The sequence below is a fragment of the Neophocaena asiaeorientalis genome, unplaced genomic scaffold (assembly GCF_003031525.2).
Source record: "Neophocaena asiaeorientalis asiaeorientalis breed wild unplaced genomic scaffold, Neophocaena_asiaeorientalis_V1.1 scaffold142, whole genome shotgun sequence".
NCBI classification, from domain to species: Eukaryota; Metazoa; Chordata; class Mammalia; order Artiodactyla; family Phocoenidae; genus Neophocaena; species Neophocaena asiaeorientalis.
The window spans coordinates 5,215,327-5,231,868 of record NW_020174563.1 but is presented as its reverse complement, the minus strand read 5'-3'; the positions used below and the strand labels follow the sequence as shown (position 1 = coordinate 5,231,868).

At 45.4% G+C, this 16,542-nt stretch overlaps 1 protein-coding gene across 1 annotated transcript; it reads right to left on the bottom strand.

The window, feature by feature from the left end:
- Positions 1 to 489: 489 nt before the first annotated feature.
- Positions 490 to 7,192, bottom strand: ADCYAP1 (adenylate cyclase activating polypeptide 1). Its single transcript, XM_024757924.1, has 5 exons — positions 6,559 to 7,192; positions 6,121 to 6,231; positions 3,816 to 3,947; positions 3,274 to 3,372; positions 490 to 2,157 (listed from the first exon to the last, which is right to left on the bottom strand). Exons 2-5 carry the CDS (start codon positions 6,228 to 6,230, stop codon positions 1,968 to 1,970), a joined length of 531 nt encoding a protein of 176 aa, XP_024613692.1. The 5' UTR covers position 6,231; positions 6,559 to 7,192; the 3' UTR covers positions 490 to 1,967.
- Positions 7,193 to 16,542: the final 9,350 nt, after the last annotated feature.

The window sequence follows — 16,542 nt, the reverse complement described above, 5'->3', positions numbered from 1 at the left end:
AAGAAAGATTGATTCTGTACACAGGACTCAGGCATAGATCGAATGCCTCTGTGCTTTCACTGTTTGCAATGTGATCTCCCAGCAGCATCCATCCCGCCTGGGAATGCAAATCCAAGTCAGTTTTCTTTGATTTATGACTTCATACTGATCAAATCCGTAAAGGAAAAGGAAAGGTCCTTTAAACTTTACAAGCTAATGTTTAATCTCTTCTTGTTTTGTTTTGTTTTGTTTTTTTCAAAAGAACTTGGACCTGAAATTTGGGAGTTTGGCTGGCTGGTTTGCCTGTTGTTGCTTGAGCTGGTTGCTGGGTGAAGGTTCTTTTGTTTATTGAGATTACTTGACAGGTTCAAGAAATTGATAGAAAACAGACAGACATGCTTTCTGTAGCCAAGAAAGAATACAAGGGGACATTCTCAGGGCCTGTTGGAGCTTGCTTACCTCACTCTTGACCACAAATATAAGATAGTACTCATACATATGAAGATGAGATTTAAATGATTTATCAGTTAGTACAACTGACCAACATATGAACACTACACATTCTAATATGACAAAGGTTGGTTTTATGAAATAAATTTTACTAAGCAATAAGCCATAATGTAGAAAAATACATTTTACCTACAAACTCAATCAACAAGAAACAAAAGATTCATATTTAGTGCATAATTACTTAGTGGTAACTACACAAGGGTTCCTATACTTTACAATAAGTGCTAGCATCAAACAACAAAAATATTAAGAAGCATTACAAATTTAAGAGAAGTGAATGAAAAATGGTAAACAGTACTTTAAAAACTGGTGCGAGAGGGTGGGAAAGAAGTCTTCAGAAAACCACGAAAGAAAAGGGTGGCTCCTACAGAGCAAGGTTCAAAGGGGAGGATCCTGGCCATTTCACAAGATGAGAAGCATGGACAGCACTGGAGAAAAACACATTGTACTTTGCATCCATTTCCAATACCCAGCACCCAAAGTCAGGCAGGCAGGGGACTACGGTGGGACTCGGCTTATGCCCAGCTCCCAGGCCTGAGGCAGCCCCCAGCCAGTCCCTCTCCAGGAGGGTCCTCCTCCTACTGCCGTACGCTCTGCCTTTTCCAATATTCCTACATTTCCTTCACTTTGTTCCAATTGCCCTAACCTTGGAATATTGGGGTCCCTGGAAGTACAGAAAAGGGAGCTTCCTATTCAAGTCTCCCTTCTCTGTAGAGTCCGATTCCTCCCCCAGGGAGTGGTATGAATCCTGGGGAGAAGCGCAATTTGGATCCAGCTGTTGTTTTATCAGGAGAATTTCCTTCTGGGGTGAGTCTGAAGAGAAACAAATACACATAAAAATAGAATCCAAGAAAGCAGAAGTATTGGAATTGCCACCCAGCGAGGGGGACAGTGGCTAGTTGAGTCCAGCTGGGATTGAAGCAGCCTGCCCCAAAGACTCACTGGGAAAGAGTGCCCTTCAGCAATTCTCCCAAATCATTACTCAAAATCTCCCTGGAGCAGGGCATCACTGTTTATGTACAGTAGCAAATGGTCGGTATTAATATCTTCAGGCCTGTAGTGGATAAAAATACTGTCCTTTTAATTCCAGTTTACAAAAATAGGAGTAATATTCAAAACAATGATTGTCTATTTTTCTATTTATTTTATATAAAAACAAACAGCTCAGGCGAATTTTCAATCCTTGTGCACACTTTGAACTGCTTTCAATTATACTTTTATATATATATTCTTAATATATATTTGTAATATATATATATATCAATATCAATAATTGGTCCACAAAGTATATCTGTGCATTCTCTAGTGCTTTGTAAAAAGAAAAACAATATTATTATCAAAATATTCATTTAATGGCTTTACTTCATACATAAATACATGTTTGGACAGAACACAAGAGCCATGACTGTTCAGTCAGTTGGGAAAATGACTTTTCAGTGTGTCAGGGTTGTATACACAGGGTAGCTGGTAACTCATCGCTACAAATACGCTATTCGCCGTCCTTTGTTTTTAACCCTTTGTTTATACCTTTTCCCTAGGACGGCCGCCAAGTATTTCTTAACAGCCATTTGTTTCCGGTAGCGGCTGTAGCTGTCCGTGAAGATTCCGTCCGAGTGGCGCTTGGAGAGCGGCTCCGAGTCGTCCTCCGCGCCTCCGCCCAGGTTCCCACTGCAAGGAAAGAAGTCGGGAAGAGGGTGGCGGGGCGGGAGACACAGGTTGAATAGTTGCTGGAGGCAGACGGGCCCCACCCCAAGCGGGAGTCTTCAGGGAGGACGCCGGCTCTCAAAGCCCACCGGGCCGCCTTGCTCGGCCAGAGAGCTGCCGGAGGGAGGGCTGCGATGGGAACCCTCACTCCTCCCTCCCCACCGACTATCTTGGGGCACTAAGTCCTTACAGAATGGGCCCCAGATGAGGTCCGGGCCAAAGGCAAGCGACTTAAGGCCAACCTCTCTCCGAACGCTGCCCGCTGAGATTTGAATATCCATGCTTTTGCGCTCAATCGTCCTGACCGTACCTGGCACACCCCCACCCAACCCCACGTACAGAGAAAATAACCGAAGAGCCCTAAATTTCAAGTTGGCTGCTGCCGTGGAGTTTACATCGATCCCGCAATTCCTAGTCAGACATGAACACTCCTCTCCTGCGCGCTAAAGTGAAAAACGTGATAATAATATAAGTAGACAGGCTGTAGGCAATATTTTTCATCGCATGAATTATTAATTGAGGAAAATGTAATCTTTTGTCCCATGGGCTTTATTAAAATGTTGCCTTCTGCTGAGAGATGCTCCACGCAAGCCCAGTGCTCTGGGATTGTCTGGCACCAGCAAAAACTGTTTCCTTAAGGGCCCAAATCTGAGGATTTGTTTGTTTCGAACTGAATTTACAGTGAAAGAAAAATGAGGAAAGAAAAAGTCATGCATAGAGGCTATCCTAGCCAATCGTCCCACGAAGCTTGAAGGTTTTGAAGGCCTGGGGTGGGGGAGGGGGCTTTTTCTTTTTTTCAATTATTCAAAACGGATCAGATTCCCCGGGTTTCCTGCCTTCTCCCTTCCCCGCCCAGTTCCCGAGCTCTCTGGCCAAACTTAAGTCGCGGTCTCCGAACCTTAGTCTGCGTCTGGGAGCTGGCCCGGCAGACCCTGCGGCGCAGACGCACCCTCGGCCCCACGTGCACGCACGGACGTAGAAGCTGCGCCGCCCGCCCAGCACGCATTGGCACAGATACCCACCCCGGCGCTCGCGGGGGCGCGCCATTACGCGCGGGTTAACTCTTTCGCAAACTCTTACCCCACGCCCTTGGCCGTGAGCGTCTGCAGGTATTTCCTGGCGGACAGCTGGTCCAGCACTTTGCGGTAGGCCTTGTTAAGGACCCCGTGGGCGAAATCTCTAACAAGGAGGCAAAGTGCGCGCCTGGGGTCACTGACTGTCCCCAAGTGGCAGCCCCAGGTCCCCAGCTGGGCACGCACGCCCCCCGGTGCTCCGGGAGGCTGCCGGGGAAAACCCCAGAGGCAAGGCAGTCGGGGAGGACTCTTGGGATGTTCCCGTGAGTGCCAGGAACCGGAGTTCGTCCTGCCCTCCGGGGACCGCAGGTGTGGAACCCGGCCAGGCGCGCACTCACTGCCACTCCTTGGGCCACGGACCTTTCGTCCCCACGCGGCCCTCATGTCCACACAAACCGGCCCGCTACTAACTTTCTCTCGCTCTCGTGGGAACCATCCCGGGAGAGGAGAGGCTTGAGGGCTTTTATGAAAAAGAACCTACTCGATGGGCCACCCCTTGCCCCTTTCTCCCTCCCAGTCCTGGGCCGGCGCGGGGCCGTGCGGTGGTACCTTTCCTCCGCCGGGTAGTAGAGCGCATAGGCGTCGCGCAGCGCGGAGGCGGGGCTCCCCACGCCAGGTGGATCCGAGTCATAGAAGTCCTGCAGCGGGTTTCCGTCCTCGTCGTACGCCTCGTCCTCCGGCCTGCAGCGGTAGTCGGGGGCACGAGGAGTGGTCACTACAGGTCCCTCCTCGGCTCTGCGAGGACCCAAAGATCCCTAGGGGCTCTCACGATTTTCCTTCTTCCTAAAGGCGCCCCTTGGAGAACTGCCTCTTCTTCTAGGACAGGGGTGCGGGTAGAAGTAGGAGGAGAAAGCTCCACCCAACAGAAATTCCCACCCCTCCTCTCGCGGGTGCAGGGTCGCCCTGCCCGGGCCGCGGCCTCAACGGGCACTGGGAAGCCGAGGCGTCTGCGCCGACTTAGCACACCTGGCCACGGAGGAGGACCGCTCCGTTCCCGGCCTGGCGCTTGAGCCTCCGTCCACAAGCAGCGGCGGGCAGAGATGAGAAGGGCTCTAGGAGAGAGACGCTGGCCACGCGAAGACCGGATGGGGGAGGCCGGGAGCCAGAGAGGGTGGATGGCTGGGGAGTCCGGCGGCCAACGCCAGCAGCCACCCCCACCCAGCCTCCGAGCCCAGGGGAGTCCTTCCCCGCGCAGATGTAGGTCACGGAGAACCTCCGGCTTCTATTTTGGGCGGGAGAGGATCTGGCAGGAACATGAGTAATAGATGCCCCTAAACTTAGCCTGTTTGGCAGCGGCTTATTCTGTGGCATGTCCGCGCCCTCCGGTACCTCTTGCCCGGAGAAAGTGCCAGGCACACGGGACTTTGAAAATAGCTGGGGGTGTAATAAGGCTTTTAAGTCCAGTAAGTAGATAGTTCGCGCTAATATGTTAGCGGTGGCGGGGCGGCGGGACAGCATCTCAACCCAGAGGCAAAGGGAGAGGGTCAAAGGGTCAACAGGGGACCGAGAGACAACGATCTCGCAGTCGCCCTTAACCTACCAACTCAATCCTTGATACAGGACGGGAGAGGTGGGTTAGTATACACAACCCACTCGCTTTCGGCCGCTGGAGACACTAGGAAAGCGGCCAAGGCAAGTAGCGCGCTTTAGGAGGGGTTAGCCATACTTCGTTACTTCGGTTGCCTTTCCTCCATCCCTGGAGAGGTAGGGGCAAGGCATTGCTGCGCTCGCCCCACACCCAGCCTTTCCTCGGCGACGCGCCTGTCTGCCCTGGCCCGGCTGCTCGGAGTCTCCTGGTCTTTCTGGGCACTTCCACCCCGTACCCCGTGCCCAGATGCTGGAATCCTAATACCGAAGCCAGAACCCAAATCAATGGTCAGCGACCCCTAAGGAGATCATTCTTGGGCGCGGCTCGGAGGAGCAGCTTTGCGGTCAGAACGCGCGCTCCTCGCCGCCGGGAGCCCGGTGCACAGCGGAGTGCCGATGCTGCGCTGCGCTGCGAGCTTCCACTCTCCCGCTGACAGGCCCGGGACTCTGGGGCTGCGGCGGGGAACCTGGGCAGCGCCGACCGATTAGAAACCCGGAATTGGGGGTGGGTGGGGGAAGCCAGGGTTACTCCTGCCTGGGGTGGGTAGGGCTGCCTTCCCAGTACTGCCTGCCAGTTTGGTTTCTGTTGCTCCTTTGCATCCATTTCATCTATTTCCCCCTCCCTCATCTTTGTTTTCCTTCTCTCAAATAGCTTCTTAACTCTACCCGGCCAACACTCCCTCTCCCCAAGACTCAAAATGCAGTTGGAAAACCTATCACTTGAGAGGAAGCTCTTCCAGTAGAAAGAATTCGAATTGAGGTGAGGAGAGCAGAGGAGAGAGAGGGAGACCCCGCCCCGATAGTCCCGAACAAGCTGTAACAAAGCAAAGTCCACGGGAGCTTCACTCTCAACCCCCCCCCCCCAAACTGGCTCCGGGAGCCAAAGTTCTCCTAACTCAAGCTAAGAATAGGGAAAAGAAGTCAACTCAGGGCCCGGCCCTGCCCCCCTCCCGTGGGAGGGGTTGGGGGAGGGGAGGTTTCTCCAGCCCGCCGAAGTGCGCTCGGTCCACCCAGGCGCCTCGGCTGCGGCGGGCTGGGGGAGGGGGGCTGAGGCCCAGCGGAGTCTGCCGGGATCCTCCCGCTGAGCCACGGCCACTGACCCGCGGCCGGACCCAGGCTGGTGGCGGTGCAGTGGGGGCGCATGGGGAGGTGGTCGTAAGCCTGACCGGTCGTAGCCTGACCGAGGAACTGCAGGAGGGCGACCACGAGGAGGTGTCAGGGGAAGGGAAGCCCCGGCCTCAGCTCAGCTAGGGCAGCCAGCACCTACCTGATCCCAGGAAACCGGAGTCCGGCGGCGGCAGGTGAGCAATAGACGCTGCTGTGCATTATTATCCCGTAGACCAGCAGGGCCAGCCTCACTCCGCTACACATGGTCATTCTGCGCACGACGCGAAAGAGAGCACACAGCGGTCAGAACGCCACTGGCCTTCCACCCTCCGACCCCTAGAAACTCCCTGAATTGAGGGAGGGACGGCGCTCACCTCTGACTCCCAGTATTGAATACGGCTTAATGACAGCCGGCGCGCCCCCGCCACTTCCTTCTCGCTCTAGTTAGAAAGTATATGTATATACCCAACGCCCAATAACTCGCCAGATCTGGTACGAAGGAAAGCTAACTCGTACCCTGATGCTGGCGAAAGAATTAGCAGTCAGGTGAGTTGTTTGGTTTGGTAAGATTTTTTTCCCCTTACCATTCAACTCTTACCGCTGCCAGGAGAGGGTTTGCTGCCAAGTAGGACGGCGGGCAAAGGGCTTCTCCAAGTTTCTGCGCTGGAGTCACAACCCAAGAGGCATCACCGTCTGGCGTTAGTGTCTGAGCAGAAGCCGCAGCAACGAGCAGGAGCAGCAGGAGGAGCTGAAGGACTTGTTTGCTGAGGCCGGTATTCTGTTCAAAAGTTTGTGGACTCTCAGGACTAGGAGGGAGCGTGACACCGAGAGAAGGGGGCGAGGAGAGAGATATAGAAGGAAGAAGGAGGGGGCGACGAGTTAAGAGGGGTGGGGGACAAAGTGGCCTTAAGTTCACGGAGAGAAAGAAGTGATAAGGAAAGAGGGAAAGTCTTAGAAGGAGACGAAGGAAAGAGAGAGGGCCGCGGCGCAGCCGGCGTCTGTGGGAGCCACTTGGTCAGGCAGCTGCGCGAGTCGGCAGCGCCTTCTCTGCTCAGAAGTCCCTCTGGCTGCGTCTGAAGCTGCGGCTTCTGCTGGCTGCTGCCGGTGGTTACAGAGGTGACCGGCCCTCTGCTCCTGTTTATATGTGCAGTTAGCAGAAATCAATCCGAACGTGGCTTTGGAAGAGCCTTCTTTGTCAACATCTGTCTGCCCATGGCCTTTAAGTACAGAATATTTTGTTGCACTGTTGCACTCCGATTTTTATTCATGGAATGACTTCCTTTTTTTTTTTTTTTTCCAGTCACGTAATGATCGGGTATCAGAAAAAGACGTCAGCATCCTAGTCCCTCAAGGAACATATTAACTATTCTGTGCCGTCCTCTTGGATAAGATCCGGAGTCATCGACTTCTCATAAACACCTTTCACTCATACAGTACAATTTTAAAGAAGTTTAATTGTTTTGATTGTTTTCAATTTTACCCACTTCTCAAGGATGGGTAAAGAATTCATAGAATTTTGAGAATGGTGAAAATCATGTTTTTAACTATGTCCCTCTTATTTCTTTTTGCTTTTTCATCAAGCCCCAGCAATCAGAGCTCTGAGCTCTGGAATTAAGCACCATCAAGCCCTCCTATTAATAAATTTAATTTAGATCTCCTAATTTCTTGCGTATGTTCTTTTAGATAGACAATTAAATGTGGAAGTCGTTTTGTTTTTAAAGGGAAGTCTTGGAGGATTTTCAGTAAATCGCTAATGAGTCTGGCTGTCGTTGACAGTCTGGCTCTGAGTAGAATTGATTAGAGTTAAAGCCGCGTCCGGAGCTCGGCCTGTGGAGCTGTCCAGGCTTGGAGTGCTGAACTGTTTGGTCGCAGATGCTGCGAACATTGAGAATTGCCACTAGTTTAATTTTTCACCAGAGCCTCTGAAGATTTGGTAGTGGTGCCCTTAATGTGGCGATTCATCGTCCAAGTTCCCCCGTTGTTCAGATATGTTCCTCCCTTGCAGTGTCCACGAATGCCCTTAATGGTGAGAACTGTCCAACCCTTGCCCCTGCCCTTCTGAGTAAAGAGCATTCTATGTCTCCCCTTAGTCCTGGTTTTTGGATCTCTAGATGACCTATTTGGACGCCTTCACACTTTCTGTGGCTCTTACTAATTTTAACATTGAAATTGCAAAATTGTATTTTCCACAAAAACTGAAATTTTAAGAATTTGGGAGTGAGAAATATGTTTCTCCCCTTTATTTACAGCTTGAGTTCTGTTTGGGGAAATACAGACAGACGGGGAAAGCACGAGGATACCCAGTACAAATTCACTTACTGAGGGTTTCTAACAGGAATCCCTTCGTTGGGGATGGCTAAAATTTTTTAACTGAAAATGACGTGGGGAGAGGAAAGCAATAAGGGAAGACTATATACACCCGGAAGCTTCCAAGTCCCGGGGTTATTTAAGAAGATCTGTAAATTTCTACTCCAGTAAGGGAACTCGGGTCTATTTCTTTTAAAAAGGAAACAGAGCCATCGATAACCATTAGTGTGCATTTTAATTATTTGGATCTTAAACAAAAATTAGAGGAAATGGCAATTTAGTGGGAGTGTTTCCTGTTACTATGATTTAGAGAAGCTATATTCTGCATGCTTTTTCTAAGACAAGATTATAATGCTGCTCATTTTCAATGCCTTTCCCGCTCTCTTATTCGAGATTTAATACTTCCTCCAAGGTGGCAAAGTTTTGCTTCGTTCTGACCATTCATGGCCAGAAACTGCCACTTCCTCTTAGTTTATTCCTGGGGATGCTCCAGATTGCCTATCTGCAATAAAGATTCAAACCACATCTACATGGGGGTGAATCTCTTTGTCTCCACTGCATATGTTCGCTGATTTATGTTGGAGTGTTTACATGCGTGTGTTCAGCGTTCAGCTCTGCCTCTGGAGTAAGCTCGCACACAAAGAGCCGGCGGTGAACACGACCGGATAATCAAGCAGAGACGGCTTTCTTACTAAAGCGCCCGGAGCTATTACCGACTGTGGATTTCCTGTCTTCCGCCTTGCTTCACGTCAAAGGTGAACCCGATTAAAATCCTACTCTTTCCGCCCACGCGAATTCTGAAATGAGTTAAATCTTTAGAAATATTTGAAAATTTCCAAGACTCCTTGTACCAATTCACTACTCAACTTTAGTAAAGGGAGCCACCATGTGGGGAGTTTGTTGACTTCATGGACTATTAAAGGGGGAAATCCACAAACACCAATACGTTTATGCGGAGGAGGACGGAACTGCCGGCTCCACCCACCCCAAGAATCCAACCTGCACCTCTGGTTTACAAAAGATGTGCCACTGGACTGTTCTCAGCGTGGGCCCTGTGAGCTCAGACCTCAGGGCCCAGCACGCCAGAATTACCGGCCTCGAGGCCCGAACCCGTTCACTGAAGTGAAAGACTAAGCAGAGAATTTAATTTGAGATTCTTGGCCACTGAACTCCAAAAACAATCAAGCTTCGGAGATCCATGCATTGCTCAGCACAATCCAAAGACCCGCCCAGCCCCGACCCACTGCTACCTGGGGGAATCGAACCCGGAAAAGGGTCGTCCCGCAGAACTTTCGTCCCATTGCAGCGTCTCTGATTAGGCGAGTTTGGTGTCCCGTGGGCAAAGATGCTATCCTATTGTTGAAAGTTCTGGTCTGGTCCTGAACCGCTGGGCCGGGAGATGCTGGGAAGGCTGAGAAAGGGGAGGGGCTAGAAGCTGAGGACCCAGCTCAAGAACTTGGGGGGTCTGGGGCTGCACCCCTGCCTCGACAGACCCTCGGCGCGAGCGCAGACCCTTTCTGCTTTCTATTCGATGGAGGGGAATATGGGGCGACCGATGTCTCAACGACCAAAACTACCCCCAAATGCCCTGAGAGTGGTAATTTGCTTCCAACCTCGGGAGCGTTCTAACTCGAGTGTTGACGCTGCTTTCAGGGGGCCTTTGTGTCTGGGGATTTGGGGGAGCAGCGAGGAGGCGCGCATCACACCAGGCTGGAGAGGCCCGGAGCCACCCCGTGCGAGCTGCAAGGGGTCCCGGCCAGGGCCGCGCAGGAAACCGTGGCGGCAGATATGGACTTGCTTACTCACTACAAATGCAGACGAGAGAGAAACCTCCAGATGCCCAAGTGTAATTGACAGTGACACAGGGAGAAGAGGGAGGGGACGAAGAAGGGACCCAAGAGTTAGAACTTCCAATTTACGGGTAACGCAGAGGAATTTCAAGTCCTTTTTCCAAGAGCCCCGACCCTTACCCGCAACGTTCACTAGACGAAGTAGAAGAATTCCCCGGAAGCAGTTTCTTTCCCGACCATGGAAGCAAAGAATGGCAGGTAACTGGCATCATGTTCAGTCAGAGAAGCTGGTGGTACCACGGAAATCTTCAGAGTGCAAAGCCTCACCTAGGTCCTCTGTGAGGGAGAGCGACAGAAGGCAGGCAGTTTCCCGCTAAGCCATGACCTACCCAGAAGAGGCTGTTTGGAAATATTGGTTGGAAATGATCAAAGATCCTGAATTTCAAACCTATAACGTTATCAACTCCTTTTTATCCCGTTGGTCCTTAAGATATGGAAACAAAACTTTTAGTCTGAAATGGTGGATGCTAGCTACAAGTCAAACTAACACTTCCCTGAATTGTTTTTCCTGGTCACAAACACATGTCTCCTTGAAGTTTCAAGCCTTGAACCCTCAAACAACACTCGATTTTAAAGAACTCATTAGCCCTTGAAAAAGTGGGGTTTGTATTCAAACAGGAAGAATATGTCTAGGATATTACTGAGAGTTTGAATTTGCAGATGGCTTCACAACATTAGCAAACACCTGGCGTAAACAAGACTCAGTTCCCTAGGGTAAGGAGATTTCCACTACTTTCCTTCTGGCCTAGCTACCCATCCTACACAGTTTCCATGTTTTCATTTTTCCTTTCTTTGACTGTGTAGCTCTCCCCATTGCCCTGTACCACCACCATCCCCATCCCCTACCCCATGGATTTTTTTTTCCATATGAAAGGACATGTTTGCACACAACATCTTCATACATTCCTAGTATAAATAACATTAAACCAGATTGAGAAAATCTTATATTTTCATTCTATTCATTTCTAAGTCAATACTTAGCTAGGAACCAGGCTACAGTAAGCTTTCTCAGTGAGCAAGCTCATTGCAAAACATCATCCTCTCATATGAGTGACAAGGGTAAATTGCAACACTGTATTCAATTTCACTCTGAACTTTTTCTCTTCTGACTCTTCCAGAAAATGTTATGACTAATGACTCACCTCATACCGATTATACCTGTAGGGAAACCCAGATGCTCTGCAGTGGAACATCATGACCATCATTTACTGGACTGCCTGCATCATGCCCCTCTGAACTCACAAAGTAGTGAGGAGCTGATGAGCTTACCCAGAATGTGTCATGGTTTCTCTGACCTTCAGAATCTAGTGCTTCACACACTCTGAAAACAATCAGCAAAGGAAGCCTTTCCAAACCACATGAGCAAAAACATACCTTTCTAATTCAAGAACAGAACTGCCTGTTCACAGGGCCAAGAAATTTTGCCAGTTTTAAGACAAAGCAGACACTCAAGAAGCAAAAACTAGGATTGAACCTTTGCTGAAAGTTTGGGTGATTTCAACTATCTCATATATGTGGCTCTTCTAAGGCCTGGTTCTGAGCATTAGCTTACTGCTGATGGGGTTCAGGGCAGCCTGCCCCAAATAGACCACTTTGGCATATTGATTATTTTGAAACAGCTGGTTCAAGAAAAACACTAACCCTCCTTTGTCCCCCTAAAAGCAGGAAATAAATCTCCCATGTGAAAGTACCTTCCCTGTCCCAGGAGGTAGACGGGGCATCCTTATCACCAGAGATAGAAAATTTAGGGCCAAGAAGGGTATTATAAACAAACCTTGTTACTTCTACACTAATTTACTACCCCAAGTCCAAACTTCTTTGTCTTGTCAATCCTCACAAGATTATTTTTTTCTTTGTCCAGAAGGTATAAAAGCTGCCTGCTTTGGTCTCTTCTTGTAGTCTCATATTTCTATGGGCTTCCATACATACGAATTAAATTTGGTTTTTTTGTTGCTGTTGTTGTTAATCTGTCTTATGTTGATTTAATTAGTAGGCCAACCAAAGAACCTAGAAGGGAAGAGAAGAAGGATTTTCCTCCCCTACCCTAGGTTCCAAAAATATATACCCCATACTTCACTGTGCAGCATCTGCAAGATTCTCCAGAGATTTCCAGAACATGTCCTCTTAAAAGCCAAGGAGAAGGAAGTCTTCTCTCTACTTAAGTCTAAATCTTCTGCTCATATAAGTCTTAAATGCAGGAAGAAAAGCTTGAAGAGGATACAGGAAACCCAATATCTTAAATGAGTTTTTGTGACGGCCTCTAAAAATGTTGGAAGGAAGATCTGTGTGTAAAATAAAACAAGGCTTTTATGCATAAATCAAAACAGGATGTTGCTCTATGAGTTCATAGTATCCCAAACCTCTGTCCTTTGGGTTCAAACTCAGCCTTATCTATCTGTGAATATAGGTCTGTTTGTAATAATTTTGGAGCCTTTGTTTTTCATTATCTTTATTACTAACACTTTGTGTTAATAATAATATCTCTACAAATATTTTTAAATTAATTCTTCTCTCCAGCCAAATATAGAGGCATGATTTAATTTTTTAAGAAACTATCATTTGCTTGAAATACAATTATATTAGCCATGAGTTTACTATTTGAAAGCTTCAATTATTGTTTCTTTAAATTCTTTTAAGTCCTTCCTTCCAATGGGGCTGCATAATTTTGCTACTCGCCAGTCAATAATAGCAATAACAACAGCAAAAATAATTATCTATTGAACACTTACTATGATAAATGCTTGATTAGAGTTATTTCCTTTACCCTCAAACAATCTTCTTTCTAGATACTACTATTATTCCATTTTACAGATGAGAAACTAAAACTCAAAGTGCTTAGGTAACTTAGCCAAAGCCACACAGCTGCTACATTGTAAAGCAGAGACTCAAATTCAAGTCTCAGTGACTTCAGACAGTCTTAGTGACAGTAGTATATTATACTAGTTTACATATTTATTTGTTCCAGAGTTGTTATAAATATAAATTACTAATTTAATATGAGATTTAATCCATGATTTGACTCAACTGAGAAGAAAATGTTTCTTCTCTTATTAATTTTTAAATTAAAAATTATGGTTAATGTAATTGGAATCCAATGCTATTAACACAACAGAAACTGGTTTAGTTAGACTACAAACATATCACATACTTATGGGCTTTGCTTTAGAAAATAGGTATGTGTCTAAAAATATGTGCATTAATGGTGCACATATTCTTACTCATGTTATCAAATTGTTGAAAAGGTTAAAAATATTGCTATCCTGAGTCATTATTTAAAGTGATTTCATACCTAAGAGTGTAGCAGAAGTTTCAGTGATGTTTTTAAGTAAAAAAAAAAACATTATCTTGTAAGATGACCATTAAATACCGATTATATCATCATCATATCTTATTAAATCATCGTGTAATTTAATACCACGGAAATCGTATGATTGCCAATGAGTCAAGACTTTTGTGAGTCAAATGAGGTGATGTATATAAAAATGTTTTACAAACAATAAATCCTAGACCAGTATAAGGGAAGGGAAATTACATTTACTGGGGTCCTTCTTTGACAGCAGTGACTTGCTCTGTATTAGCAATGTCCCATTTAATCCTCTTATTGCCCTAGGAAGTAGATTTGGTAGTTTTATTCCTTTTTTTAACCAATGGATAAACTGAGACTCTTAAAGGTGAACTAACTTGACCAAAGCACACAGCTAATAAATGACAAAGTGAGGTTTCCAACCCAGGACTGCCTGTTTCCAAAGTTACTGTACTTTCTCCTACCATTTGGTCTCCTTGTTATTACTGTATAATTACCATTATTATTATTAAAGGGGAAAGAAGCATCAACTTTCATAAAAGCACACGATTATTTAACAAAACATGAGTTTTAAAGCAGTAGTTAGAACAATTCTTGCTTTTTCTTGACATTTTAAAATAAATCAAGTTATGTGTAAGTATCATTTTAAAGACATTTTAAAGATGTAAGTAATGAATAAGGTTGCACTCACAGGTATTAAAAAATGTGATAAAGTTGCAGTAATTGAAACAGTGTGGTGCTAATGAAATAATATATCAGAGGAATAAATATCAAGTATATAAATATGAAGAAATAAATACTACTATGTGATTTCCAAGGGAAAGAATAGAATACTGGGACAACTAATTATCCATTTGGAAAAAAAAAATTAGATCGCTACTCATGTCCTACAAGAACATCAAACGTGTTCAAGTGGATTAAAATTTTAAATGTAAGAAATCTCAAAAATACTAGAAAAATATATAGAAATACTTTTAGAATTGGAAAGAAAATTGTACAGCTGGCAATTTAAAAGAAACCAAAAAGTAAGAGATTGATAAATTGACTAAAATTTTTTAAAATTTCTCTGTATTAAAATAAAGTTCACAAATAAAGTTAAATAGTTAAACAGGAAAATGGGGAAATTTTGCCATTGCTTATGAAAAATAAACATGAAAATTTGAATTCAAATTTTCAAAGTACAAAGAACACGAATAGATCCATAAAGAAAAGATAATCATACCTAAATGCAAAGTTGGTGAAGGACATAAAGAGGCAATTCACAAAATTAGAAACATGAGTGGCCAATAAATTTGCACAAAATCTTTATTTTTCCAATTGGATAGTCAGTTGTCCTAGTATCCTACTCTTTGCATTGGAAATTACATAATAGTCTTTATTTTCTTATATTTACATCTTTTATATTTATTCCTTTGATCTATTCTATGTAGCATAAATGGTCATACAAATGCAAATTAAAGTGTTGGTTTTTTAATTTACCAAATTGGAATGATATTTTTATATTCTACCATGTTGTATTATCAAATATGCCAGGAAATATGTGTTCTCAAGCACTATTGGCAGGAGTGTAAACTGATCCATCTTTTCCAGAGAGCAGTTTGTCAATTATTCATAAATTTGACCCACTGATTTTACTTCTATGAATTTATGCTGAGAAAATAAGTATAGGTCTATCAAAAGATTAATACAACCCTAATCACAGCACCATTGATTATAATAAGAAACATTTGAAAACAACCATAAAATGTCCCATAGTAGGGGATTGATTAATTTTTTTAGTATATCCCTACAATGGAACTTTATTTCCACTGCAGACTGATGAAAGGAAATGACACTGTAGAAAAATCTTTAATGACATGAGGAGATGCTTACAACATGTTCTTAAAAAGAGAAAGAGAACAGATTATAAACCCACATGTACAATACCAGCTTTGTAAAAGCAAAATGTTTACACATGTGCCTCCGGAAGGAATATACCAAAACATTAACAAAGTTCATTGACAGTGTTGGAATTATGAAGGGGATCATGGATTCTTTTTATTTTATTTTAATGCTTATGTGTTTTTCCTAAAGTTTTTTTGTTTGTTTGTTTCTTTGCGGTACGCAGGCCTCTCACTGTTGTGGCCTCTCCCATTACGGAGCACAGGTTCCGGACGCGCAGGCCCAGCGGCCATGGCTCACGGGCCCAGCCGCTCCGCAGCATGTGGGATCCTCCCGGACCGGGGCACGAACCCGTCCCCTGCATCAGCAGGCGGACTCTCAACCACTGCACCACCAGGGAAGCCCCTAAAGTTTTTTTTTTAATGAACATGTATTTTATAATAAGAGGAATAAGTATGAGGTTTATTTTTAAATATAATTCATGGCTTTTCTTTATTACTTTTCCAATAAATGTGCACTTCCTCTGTTGAAATGTTTTTGTCTTATAATGAGCTAAGCATCTATTTGATTCTTCTCATCATGTAGGTCTGATCTGTGACCTCCACTTGGAAGGAAAGCTGAAGGCAAATCAGAAAGGAAGAAAGAACAGAACCAAGTCAACACATTAAGGAAGATAGCATAGCAAAGGCAGGTAGGGAAGAAACACAGCAGAGGCGAGAGCCAAGCAATACGGTCATCAACAGTAGCTGTGTCTAGTGTATGTATCAAATCCTCTCATTATTGATAAGATTAATTGAATGTGTTAAATTTGTACTGAATGAGGTTGACTGTATCTTGGAAGAATAATTTATCATACATTATTCAGAGGTGGATCATCTAACTTGTGTTTTGTTCAGAATTTGGCTCCTTTATGATCCAAGTTTATTGTCATGGTTTGTGGGACCAAGTAGGTCTAGACATCTGATTAGTATCTCCTGACCTCTCCTTCATAAAATACATCCTTTCCATGCCAGGCTTCAGGGGTAGATGTTATCAGGGCTGAACAGTGTCTAGCAAGCAGGCTTGGTGAAGTGCTATGTTTGAGGCATTAGTTAGAATTTTCAAAAGGCAGTGTTATGAATTGAACTGTGTCCTCCAAAAATATATGTTGAAGTCCTAATCTCCCAGCACCTCAGAATGTAATCTTATCTGAATATAGGGTCTTTGCAGATGTCGTCAATTTAAAATGAGGTCATTAGGG

Coding starts and splice junctions, on each gene's coding strand:
- ADCYAP1 (XM_024757924.1), bottom strand. CDS start 6,230: ATGACCATGTGTAGCGGAGTGAGGCTGGCCCTGCTGGTCTACGGGATA. Junction 3,948..6,120: donor CTCCGGTTTCCTGGGATCAG/GTAGGTGCTGGC, acceptor CTACCGCTGCAG/GCCGGAGGACGAGGCGTACG. Junction 2,158..3,273: donor CTCACGGCCAAGGGCGTGGG/GTAAGAGTTTGC, acceptor CTTTCCTTGCAG/TGGGAACCTGGGCGGAGGCG.